At 48.0% G+C, this 12,226-nt stretch overlaps 1 protein-coding gene across 1 annotated transcript in view; it reads right to left on the reverse strand.

Moving 5' to 3' along the window:
• Positions 1 to 12,217, reverse strand: part of TCF7 (transcription factor 7) — a 52,717-nt gene extending 40,500 nt beyond the window's left edge. Inside the window, exons 1-2 of the mRNA XM_019620527.2 lie at positions 12,130 to 12,217; positions 11,786 to 11,892 (exon numbers count right to left, since the gene is read on the reverse strand). Coding sequence (XP_019476072.1) covers positions 11,786 to 11,892; positions 12,130 to 12,139 — 117 coding nt within the window. The 5' untranslated portion in view covers positions 12,140 to 12,217. The remainder of the gene's footprint in view (positions 1 to 11,785; positions 11,893 to 12,129) is intronic.
• Between the last annotated feature and the right edge of the window lie 9 nt (positions 12,218 to 12,226).

The following is a 12,226-nucleotide window of genomic DNA, read 5'->3' on the forward strand; positions in this document are numbered from 1 at the left end:
AACAGCAATCTGAGGATCTCATTCCGTCTGCAACACCCCGTGATGCTTCTCGGATTAAAGAGAAATCAGATAACCCTCATTACCTGACTGAAACTCGCTGCTAGACTTTTATTTAGAAGCGATAACGTTGGAGAGCCGGGCTGGAGCTCGGCTGCCCACCCCCCATCACCCCACTGCCCAGTGCAGGGGCTGCAGGCTCTCCTGCTCACTGTGCACCCAGCAGTCGGCTGCACCCGCTTGTGCCCACGTTCTCCGTGTTCCTCACGGCCGGGCTGAAGTCATCCACCGGCCTCCTCTAATGCTTTTGGTTACAAACCTCTCTGTGCCACATGTGACATCTGCCTGCAAAAGATTTCATTCACTTCTGACTTCGCCTCCAGCCATTCACTGACAAACTGGCAGCTAACGACTGCTAACAAATGATTTCCTAGAGATTACGGTTGGAAGCCAAAAGAGTTCCAAGATAAATAGACTCATTCTTCGTGACAAGGAATGTGAATTATGCATCCAGGGGTTTGGTACATGTGTCCAAAAAGTACGCGGTGCAATCCCGGAGGTTGTACTCATCAGTGCATTGCAAGCGGGTAAATAGGAACGACATTTCGTCCTGGGCTTCACAGCAGGGATCTGTGCACTCCGTGTGTTTGGGGCAGCACGCTGGACCGCCCAACCACTGCTTCCACCCAACAAATGTCATCCATGAAATTACCATTTAAGTTGAAAAAATGATTTGTTTTTAAAGCGTGAGAACGGTGGTTTCAGGGTCACCTGCGACTTAATAATAGATTATGAAATCACAGCTTGTTTAATATCCGAAAGCTAATGGTCTCACAAGCAGCACAGCTCACTCTCTTTTAGTCAGTTTTCCTCTGATCACTCTAACACCTCCCATTGCAGCAGCCTGCTCTGGATTTGGGGACAATTATTCTGTATGGACGTGGCTTTGCCTGCAGGGCTCTGCAAAGCTCACTTGCACATAAAATGATAACGCTTCAAAACACTCCTGGAGGAAACTGAGCCCCAGACAGACGAGCTGCTTGGGGACCTGGAGCAGAAGCTGGGATAAAACCACGCTTCCTCCATTGCATCCCCGCACGCAGGTACAAGACTATCCGGTTCCTCTGCTGTAAAACTTGGTAGCATGCCTCACTTCTTACCTGATTTCGAGAACATCCTGTGTTAACACACAAACAACTGGCATTACTAATGTCTGTGTAGCTGGTTATTTACGTGGCACCTGGTGCTCTCTGGTAATAGGATCGCTGGGCTCCGTATCAAACTGCAGGGCACAGGCAGAGGAGCAGCTCCCACCCATGGCACCAGCAGGGCACCCGCCAGGAGAGACACAGATTTACAAAGAAATAACAATAGGCCAACAGTGATGCTTTTTGAAGTGGATGCTTATCTTTCACAGACTCACACTTCCAGCACTGCAGCCTGCCTCATCCCTCCGCATGCACTTCCATACAGATCCATATACTGCATGGGTAGGAGTAGCAGATTACTGTTTGAAAAAACATTATTTTTGCAAAGCTTAAATATCTGTATGTAGTTATTTACCATTTTCAGTTAGTGACAATTACCAAATGTCCGGCACTGATGATAACAGGTAACTTGCTGCCCACTGGAGTGAAGAAACGAAATCTTTACAATGTTTTTGTTCAAGAGCTGCTAAGAATCGCAGAGCTCCATCCTAGCAGTGCACAGCTATTGTTTGAACTGCATTCTGCTCCCAGCAGGAAAAGCCCAGACTCCATCAGAATACCAGGAAACCTGTCAGATGTAACCCTGGTTTCAGCCATCCAATCAGTTACAGAAAACAGACTTAGGACCCAGGCATGACGTTAACTTTAAGGTAGAAGTGTTCAAAACTTCTGGGGGCTCCTTCCAAATGTACCTGTTGCATTATACAGAGCATGTATGCCAACGTGTGAGTCAACATTTCTTAGCATTTAGTTGGAAAGACACTGATTGTATTTAGAATTGAATGCATTTATTCTGTGATGTCTGGAAGATCATTGTCTTGTGGAGGTGTTCCCACATCCATCTGTTTCAGGGAGCTAAGCAACAGCAAACACATCTTGTAGAGCATTTGAGCCTTCAGAGCTACTAGCAGCCTGCAAGAACTCAACAGATGGATTAAAATCCTCAAGAGAAGGCTGCCACTGGAAAACTGCAGGGCCAAACAAGGAACAAGAGCTGCCCTCTATGTTAAACCAAACTGTAGTATGACTGCAGCCCTCACAATGAAGCACTTTGAGCTGCATTTCTTGAAGAGTTTTTATCCTACCCCATTAGCATCACAGCTACATCTGACTTATACAAGACTTCAGCCTAAATGATTTTCACGCCAGCTATTTTTGGAGCAATGTAATTTTCTTTAACACCTTGTTATTTCATTCAAGATCACCAAAGAGTTGACTCCAATTACAAAAGCAAACTGATTTTGAAGCAAACTGTTTCCAGTCAGCCTTAGAGGAGCTATGCACTTAAAACCTTGGACAAACCCAAACCCCAACCTTCAAACACTTGGATGTCTGCAGGCGCGTGGCTCCAGCATCCCCATCCCTGCTTACAAAAGACAAACGCAAACAGAGATCAGCATTGAAGACTCCACCAGTTTTCGGAAAGCTATCCCTATAGTAATGATTTCAAACAAATAACAGGCCAAAAACAAAACACAGCAGCAATAAAATAAAATCTGATGAGCTCTTCAAAAAGATCTTGAGTGATATCAGCTGGCACGGCTCTGTTGTCTATCCCAGAGCTATGGCAGTGTACCCCAGCCAGGGCTTTGCTGCACACACACCAAAGGCAGCAGGCTGTACCCCTCCATTCTTCAAAACCAAAGCCAAATTCTGATTGCTGGGATGAGGAAGAAATTTTTGTTGTGGATATATTACTGCATAATTACTGCAGATCTCATTTACTTTCTTTTGAATACTACAGCAGATACAAAGGCCAGGCAGATGTGCTGCTCCTCGTGTTATCATCTGATGCTCTAGGTTTGACAGCCTACTGAACATCAGTGTGTCTGTTGGAGGAAAAAGAAAATATTCTATGGATAAGATTGGGAAAATCCAACAGATACCATCAACCACTGCCACACTGACAGCGAGGAACACTGACATGCCAAAGAAAAAATCATCGACCAATTTTCTCAATATAATAAGGTTTAGAAATCCATGGATACGATCAAAAAGGAACACCGCTGGGTAAGAAACTATTCTTACTATGGGACCAGAACGTGGAAAATTCCACAAAGCACAAATGTTGCTAAGAATATTCAAAAGTCAAAGCTTTCTGTGGGTGTGCATGCATTGAGATGTCAACACAACTATTTCACGATCACCAAAATTGCTACTAGCCTGCATCCTCTCCAAACGGCTATTTTTAGGAGCCAGCCTTTCATGTGGTGTAACGATGTGGATTTTACAAGAGCATTTATAATGTGTTTCATATGGTGCACAGTCCTGGAGAAATTGCTTTGTATCAGAGAAAGTTAAACAGAAAGGTTTGGGGTCGTTTTTCTCTTTTCACTTCTTACTTCGTATGACTGCTGCTGCCTTGGATTTAAGGTGATTATGCACATTTTCATTTCTCCTACACGACTACATGGACTGTCCAACAGCACACGGAAACACGAGCATGGCACAATGTGCTGCCATGAGAGTCACCTGGATGCCCACAGCCCCCATCACCTCCCACGGTCAGATTTCAAAGCTCACCCTGCCACACTGCATGAGATACAGCAGGAAGTCAGAGCTCAAAGGGCAGCCCTCAGCCTGGGTTATGCTGGTGTCAGGGGCTGCGTGCCGTCTCCCACGCTGGAATGGGCCTTTCTTCTTGAAGGGCAAAGTCATACAAAGCATAATTTGTAGATGAAGAATACTCCTCCTCACTGTCTGTCCCAGCTCCCACAGCCATGACAGGAGATCACCAGCCTGGCCATGCTAGGACCTGCACCTTTCACATGGAAGATTTACAAGGATCTATTAGCAAAGAGGGTCTATTTTTCCCCGTGGAGTCATCTCTTCAGACATTCCACATTCCTGATCACTTTAAGCTCTTTACTGGAAGACTGTCACCTAAACAATTATTCTATAAGCATGTTTATTATTTCCCCCTTGTGCTGAGACAGGCTCACCTCATGACCCCAGACCCACCTGATGACCTCAAGCCTTTGTATCTTCCCTTCACTTAGTCCCAGCAGGGGAGAACCCCAGTTTACACTCCTCAGAACAAACCACAGCAGAAAACAAATTCTACATATAGCACAGAAGTGGAATTACTTTTAAAGTAATTACTTTTTTGGTCAGTCCACATTACTACATAGCTCTACAAAACAGACGTGTACTTTGTATGTTATAGCTCAATGGAACAAAGGAGACTCTGTTGAGACTTTTTTTTTTTTGCCTATCATTTAATCAAGTGTAAAGCTCTTATAACCACAGGGAAAAAGTGCCCTAGATTCTAGCATCCAGCTTTACTTTGGTTTTGAAAACTTCCCACAGCATTGTGGTGCTTATTGTTTTGTTTAACAAAACAATACTAACTCTGGGACCCACGAAACACAATGAAGCGGATTCCTCTAGCTGCAGCTGAGCTGTGGTTAGCAGCACAGAGGACAGGATGGCAGCAGGAAGCCACGGCAGAACATTTTGCCCAGAGCCATGGGATGCTCCAGGCAGGTACTGCTCTGTTGGATGGGTTTTCCTCACCTTTCTTATCTCAGCCCTGACCTCACTTGGCAAAAGAACAGGCCTTCATAACCTTGCGGAGGGTCTTGATTTATAAACATTCAATGGCAAATATTAGCGAAAAGGGCCAGAGGATGCAGCAGCGGTATGTCATCATGCAGGTAGGCACTCATGAAGGAGAGAGCTGTTTTCCAAGATCATTTGGAGGTGACCAAGAAAAAGATTCTGCTGTAATCAAGACGTAGAGACACATGGTGTTGCAATCACTTCCTCTGAGAAGCCGAGCAGGTGGGTTTGAGCCAGCAGCATGTGCTGAAGTGGCAACCCCAGGGCAAGGATGAGGCACATGGCTTACGTGAGCAGATGGCTCGGTGTGGCCGGGCCGGGCTGGGCCAAGGCTGAATCCTCATCCACACTGCGAGGTGCCCAGCAGCCGGCCGGAGCCTTGCCCAGGCTGCTGGACAGCCAGGGATGGGCGTGAGGTTGTCCCTGAATCAGCGGGATTAAAACTGGGAAACGAGCAGCTCTGTCTCCTGTTACCAACCTCTGAGTCACCTAGTCCTACCAAACCTCTGCTCCTGCCTCCAGACACAGAGATTAACGAGTGAGTATCATGTTGTGTGTATTTTTAAAGAGATCTTTGGAAGAACAGCACATGAAAGAGCCTGTGTGGGGGTACTGACACCTCCCGGCTTGGCAGCACTATGGGATTTTGTCAGGCTGAGGAGCTCTCCCTGCTGCAGCAGCTCTGCAGAGAGTCCAGGAAGCGGTGCGAACCTGCTCTCCTATTTTTGTGCCCTCCACCCACTGTGGGTGAATGAGGTAAGAGCACAGATGCATCAGGCTGGGAGAGATGCTGATGCCAGCTATCTCCCGGCACAGGCAGCAGTGAGCTGGAGTGGGAAAGGCATGGGAAAACGAGGAAAAGCAGCAGCAACTGGAAGGAGATGCGTGATGTGCGTTACAGGATTGTGCAAAGCATCGGAAGGCTGGGATGGGAGAGGTCTGTGCTGGGCAGCGAGGTGGTTCCTCCTCAGACAGGCAGGAGATGATCCTTAAGGGTTTGCATCAGGAATTCCCGACACACATGTGGAGCAGGGATTTTAGCAGCTGCACAGCAGCACGTGCTGAGCTGCTGTTCCTCCAGGCCTGCCCTGTGCAGCACAGCCTCCCCACAACAGAGGCTGCACTGAGCCAGGTCCTCCCTTTACCCTCCTTGTGGTGAATTAGCGGGGGGGGGTCAAAGGCCAAACCATCCAGAATGAACACTAAATTCGTTCTCTCTGTATCACTCAGAGCCAAAGGGCAGACAAGGCGGCGCGGGTGTGAAATTAATGTCAAAGCATAGATGTTCCCTCAAAACTGTTGATGTTTCTCACTGTTCGACTGTGATCTGCCACTGACTGCCATGGCACGCACACGGACACCGTCCGGAGCAGACTGCAATCTCAGGTCTGCAGCTCACACCACCTCTACCCTGAAACCTGCTGATCCTGCAGATCACACTGCGGATAGAGAGGGATACAATCAGAGATTGGGATCTGCCCCTTCACAGATGATCTGCGAGGGCAGCCCAAGTCATCCTACAGACCTCGCCACGTCTCGCCGAGCCACAGAAGTGCCCGTGTGGTTACTCAGACAGGAACCCCGGAACAGCAAATGCAGGCAAACCCAAATGCATGGATTTGTCAGATTTTTCTCCCAAATGCAGGAATGGAGCGGTGCCTATAGACCTGTTGCAGAAAGCTGGCTGTGAGATGCTGTGACATCCTCTGCTTCCCAGAGCTGCCGCTTCCCTCCCCACTCCCTCCATCAGGGCTCGGGATAGCAGGCGGAGCGGCTCTGCTTTCATCTCGGACACACCGTGTGCCACTAACCCCCAAACCACTTTGTTCTTCCCAGTTAAAGTTTCAAAACCATTAATCATTAACATGGATGAGCTTTGGGAGCTCGGGTTTATGCTGTTTTGCTTTTCTCTCCTAATTCTCAACCAGTTGAGCTAAGAACATCTCGTGAACTGCAACAGCTGGGAGCTCGCAGGAACAGTGCCCTCACATAGCACAGTGCCGGAGCAGCTCCTCATCAGCAGCCAGCTCAGGTCCTGTGAAGGAATGCCAGGGGGAGAGCAGATACTGTTGGGCCATCTAAATCACGTGCAGAGTTATTCACAGGCAAGGATTTACATAAAACTCGCTTTTGTTTCCCTGTGACATTTTTCTCTCTCTTTTTTTCGTTCCAAACAACTTTAAAAATAAGGTTATATTAGACCACACACACGCAGCGCTGTATCATGTCGCTGCTTCTTAAGCAGAGCTCTCTAATTTATTTCAAAGGGAAGTTTTGCTTCAAAATTGAGGGTGTGATATGAACTCAGAAATTAACGCAAGAATTTTCCTTGGGGGGAACCAAGACTGAATCAGACATGCAATAAATGACCTCGGAAGCCCTGCACCTCAGTACATCCACCTATCCAACAGCACCTTTAACATAAAACATTATTTTCACCATTCTCCCGTCTCAAGCTAGGTAGAAGAGCTGGAAAAAGTGGATTTGCTTTTTTATTTATTCATGTGTCTGTCTGCTAAAAGACCCATCCATCATCAGTCGCTGCACTCCTAATGTTCTCTGCCAGGAACATAATCATTTTTTGGGACAGGGCACTGTCATGGGGAGGTCCCATAGCACAAGTCCTGCTACCAGGAAGCCTGCCTGGTGCTGGTGTTGCTCTTGTTCTGCTGGATCTGCACAGAGCTGCAGCTGCCAGCCTCTGCCAACTAGGGCACCACACCTGGAGAGAGATGCATCAGCCCCTCACCGGGACAAACCCCAACCGAGTGGAAATTGGGGACTTTTGCCACTTGTTTCAACAGAATCAGAACATCACATAGGAAAAAAGAACATTAAACCATTGCTCTGACAGGGCAAGCCAGGATAGAAAGACCTCTGTAAAGAAGCAGCTGAGCTGCAGATTTCTTTCACGAAATGCTGAAGCCAACAGCCTCCCTCCAAAGGATGGAGCAGACTGGGGAAGGGGGTACAGCAGCAGCAGCAGCCAGCCCCAGAGCTCAGCAGTTCGTGCTCCTTCAGCATCTGTCCAGCATAGGGCAGCATTAAAGCTTTGCCCCTGGGACCAATCCTCTCCTTCTAACCACTGAAGGAGACTTTCAGCTCTGTGCTTTTTGACCTCATGATACACATTTGGGACCTGTGGCCCCGGGCCAGCAGTAGCTGCACTTTGATCTTGCCCTGCCCAAGGGGACATTTCAAACCCACTGAATGGAAAGCAAACTTGAGGAGCTGGGCAGACCTCGGGAACATCTGCATTATTTCCTAGGCCAGCTGTCTCATGCGGGGGCTGGAAGCGTGCAGATTCAGAAGGTACCGCCACCCTTTTGCTCCTACATGAGCTCCAGTTAGAGAGCTTAATAGCTAAGAAAATGATTTTCCAAAGAAATAGAGACTCTTGGCCCTACGTTTCTCCCACAAGAGCAGGACGTAGCCCAGTGCCTCAGCTTCCTATACAGAACATTTACATCCCGCCAGCCCACACCCCACTGGTGCCTGAACACAAGAAGGATGCAGTGAGGGTGGGAGGACAGAACCCCCCACAACCAAGGCAGGGCATGGAGCAGAGCCCAACCCCTGGGCATGGGATGGGGCCGTGCAGCCCCTGCTTCACAAACCTATGCACAGAAGGAACTTATAAATGCTCCTCCTAACATTTAACTACCACATGGTACAAGATATAACAATGCTCAGAAAACCCCCTCGGGTCTCAACTCAATTATACAACTGTAGCAAGAAAAATATTTTAATCTGATCAAAGTGTTAACATGTTTGACCATGTCTGACCTCTAATGTTTGTAACCACCTAAAAGGCTGATGTTCTTACTAAGGATGTACCTTAATTTGATTTAAAGTCATTTGTACTATTTAAAAAAGGATATAGTTTTATGATTTTGTATTTCATTTAGAAAAACAGTTCCTCAATGCATTAATATTCTCTGGAAGTTTCTTGCAGATTTCTAACCCGAAAATCCCATGTATTCTGCCCTGGGAAATACTGAACTTTTTCCAAGCATCAGGAGAGCAAAAGCAGACTCGTGCTACACACATGTGACAGCTGAGAGCTGAGTGAGAAACGGTTCTCCTGGTGCCTTGAAAAACATCAAGATTTCAGATGTGTTCGCAGTCTATGCTGAGATGCTCCTGACCCGTTGTGCCCAGAGCAGCCAGTGGCTATTTATGCTCCCACAACACTGGAAACCTGAGCTCCAGCTGCTCTATCCCCAATTCCAGCATTCCCAGCTGCCCCGCTGCCCTCCCTGCTTTCTTTGCCATTTCTGCAGCCACTGATGGATACCTGTGCATGCTCAGAATGGTGCCCATCTGGCTGAGCTGCCCTAAAAAGCAGCCTGTGTTGGCAGCCCGCTGCCTGCTGAGCTGGATGCTGCTGCAGGTTGGCTCTGGCCACATCCTGCACTAGGTGGGGGCCCAGCACATCAGCTGGCTCCGCGTTGCTGCTGATGTCAGGTACCCAGACATGCTCAGCGCATCACTCAGAAGCAACAGCAGCACGTGTAAATAACACCAGTGGGTTTGTTTTGATAGAAGATACAGTTTGGGTTATGGAGATGGAGGGAGCCCAGCAGGCTGCCGGGTGAGCATCACCAGGGCAGAGCCAACCTGAGCAAAACAAAACCAAACTGATGCTACCAAGCAACTAAAACTGCAGAACAGCCAGCAGCACTACAGCGATGCCAGCAGCGCTCTGGGACGGCTCCAGCACCACTCACAGCACCCCGAGCACTGCAGCAATAATGGGGCTTGCTGGTGCAGGGCTGGGCAGGGGCTCAGCCTGCAGCCTCAGGGCTGAGTGGCCTCTGCCCTTCTGCACGGTGTTTGTCAAGTAGCTAAGTGCAAAACCTTGGTATTGTGCAAAAGCACACACCTGGGTTCACGTTTTTCATTTTTTGTTTTTCAGGACTCTGAAATTAATCCTAACAGCAAACAACTGTTTCCAGGAAGCCCCATTAACCAAAAATACCAACCATCAAACGCACGCATGACTGCAATCCATAATCCCATCCACTCACACAACCTTCCCTCCAACTCACACTAGAACATTAATTAAATGCACTTCTGTGGAGGGTTAATATCTGAGATCTCTGGTCACAGATCTGACCTCCAATTACTGAAGCGGTCACCAGATCACAGCTCGCAATGCACACAGCAGTAATACATATGAGAGCAATACACTATATGGTGATAGGATGTACACCATCAACATAAACACAAGAAAAAACGGCTCAGAAATATACACTGGAAGAATTACTGAACCAACACCAAAACCCAAAGGAATGGCCAGCCTTGAGAAAGGAGATTTCTCCCCCTAATCTCCGGTAACACATTTTTAGCACAAAACACTGAATTGGCTTTTTAAGCAACATATGAAACACTGCAGGATCCCAGCAGACCCAACCAACGCTCACTAAGGCCGCAGGTGACTTCGGTGGCTCTCAGGGAATCATTCCCTCTCTGCTGCTCAGTTTACTCCTCTGTGAGTTCCGCGCAGCCTATTCACATCTATCTGTTGCTCCAACAATAAACTCTTGGGTTTTTTACACTCTCAAGGGGAAAGGCAATTCACAAACCACAATCTACTTTTCAGCTTAATTGCTAATAAATAGGCTATTGCACTTTGTTGCCCATCTAGTAAGGGTTTAAGATTAAAAAAAATATCCTGCTACAATGAATAGGTTAATGCAACTTTGAACTTGAACAGATTCTACACCAGAGAGCAAACTAAATGCGTTTCAATGAGACAAATTTTGTATCATCGATTACAATTCATCAGTACAGCAGCTTTGTCTTTCAGAGGCGTGGAGGGAACACCTGGATCTCGGAAGAAGGGACACAAGATGGGAAACAACAGAAGAGTTGCTTGTTCTGAGAGCAGCGAGGCCGTGTGCCAACACCTTTTCTTGCTGTAAGCTGAAGGCAACTCCAAGATGCAGAGATCCCCCAAACTGCCCCTGATCTCACAGGAGCTGCACCTCCTGTGTCAGCGGGGCAATGCAGGGATACATCTACTAGAGGGACCAGTCTCCTCCTGCCTGACCGGAGAGCAGACTGAGATAGGAGGACACAGCACTGATTGCCACGAGCTGCATTTTATCACACTTCATTTCCCATGCCACGATCCATCTATTTCTCATAACACCAATTTGAAATCCCTACCCCTCTTAGCAAACCAAGTGCTTACATTGAGGAGGGCATTCTAGATTCTTCATAGCTTAAAAACTAAAATACACTGAACGATGTTCTGTTCTCATCAGCCTACTGTAAATATGGAATAGCACTTGAAATGAATGCGGCAATGCTGGCTCCCCTGAAATGACACGAGCACAGCCCCTACGTGCTGCAGCATCGGGAAATTCTAAAGTTCTGGTGGAAATGGCAATGGGCAAAGACAGCTCTTGTACAGAAGCGTTTAGTTCAATTATTCATATAGCAAAACTTTTTTTAAGCATTAAATGATACAGAGATGCTAAAGGTGATTTGACACGAGAGGGAAAAACTTTATGGGAAGACTGGAACAGCCATCCAACTGCACGAGACTGAAAAACCTCCATTGCCATTTCAGACTTTAAGATTTAAGTTTAAGATCCTCTTTCCGGGTCATCACCCACAGCAGAGTCCCAGCCGGCCGCAGGCCCCAGGCAGGCCATCTCATGAGCAGATATGTCAAACTGAAGCTGAGGCACGGGACACAGCTCTGGACACCAACACCAGCAGCTGCTCACCTCCAGACCCAGATAATGGAAGGGCCATTTCCACATTAGAGCTTAGGATCTGACTGTTGGCAGCACAAAGGCAAGCCTAGAGAACGGTATCTGTGAAGAAGCTCCCCCAGTAATTCGGAGAGAAGCAGCGCTTGCTACTGAGAATCACTCCCCCTTCCATGAGGCAGCACCAGGCATTTTAGACACAATTTGTCAGAAAAAAGCACACATAGGTGCCCGCATGGTACTTGCAGCACAGAGAGGCCACCAAAGGTCTCAGTAAGGAGAGGATGCACTCACCAGAGGTGACATAGATCCGTTTGGCAGATAGGGGTCTGAGAGCATGAGGAAGGGGTAGCCAGAGTACGCAGATCCTTTATACATCCCTGGGTCCTGGTGCTTCATACCTGCTAAAATCAGAGTTCCCCATCACGATCTGCCTTACGACAGGTGGCTGCTCTGCCTGTCGGGGTGGGACGGAAGAGGTGATGGTGTATTTGGGAGCCTTTCGGCTCCGTAATCCCAAAGGAGCACACTGTAAGGGTGTGAGGGTCCCGGGGGGAGCCCCAGCTACCGGGCTGGGAGCGGGGCTGGAGGGGGCCGGGAAGGAGAGAGGAACAGCCACGAGGATCGCCGACACTAACCATCTTCCATGTGGTCCGGGAGCTTCTCCTGATAAACCCTCTGCGGATCCTGCACGCGGCGGATGGCCTGGATGGGAGGAGAGAGAGAGAGAAGGGC

The sequence above is a fragment of the Meleagris gallopavo genome, chromosome 15 (genome assembly GCF_000146605.3).
Source record: "Meleagris gallopavo isolate NT-WF06-2002-E0010 breed Aviagen turkey brand Nicholas breeding stock chromosome 15, Turkey_5.1, whole genome shotgun sequence".
Taxonomy (NCBI): domain Eukaryota; kingdom Metazoa; phylum Chordata; class Aves; order Galliformes; family Phasianidae; genus Meleagris; species Meleagris gallopavo.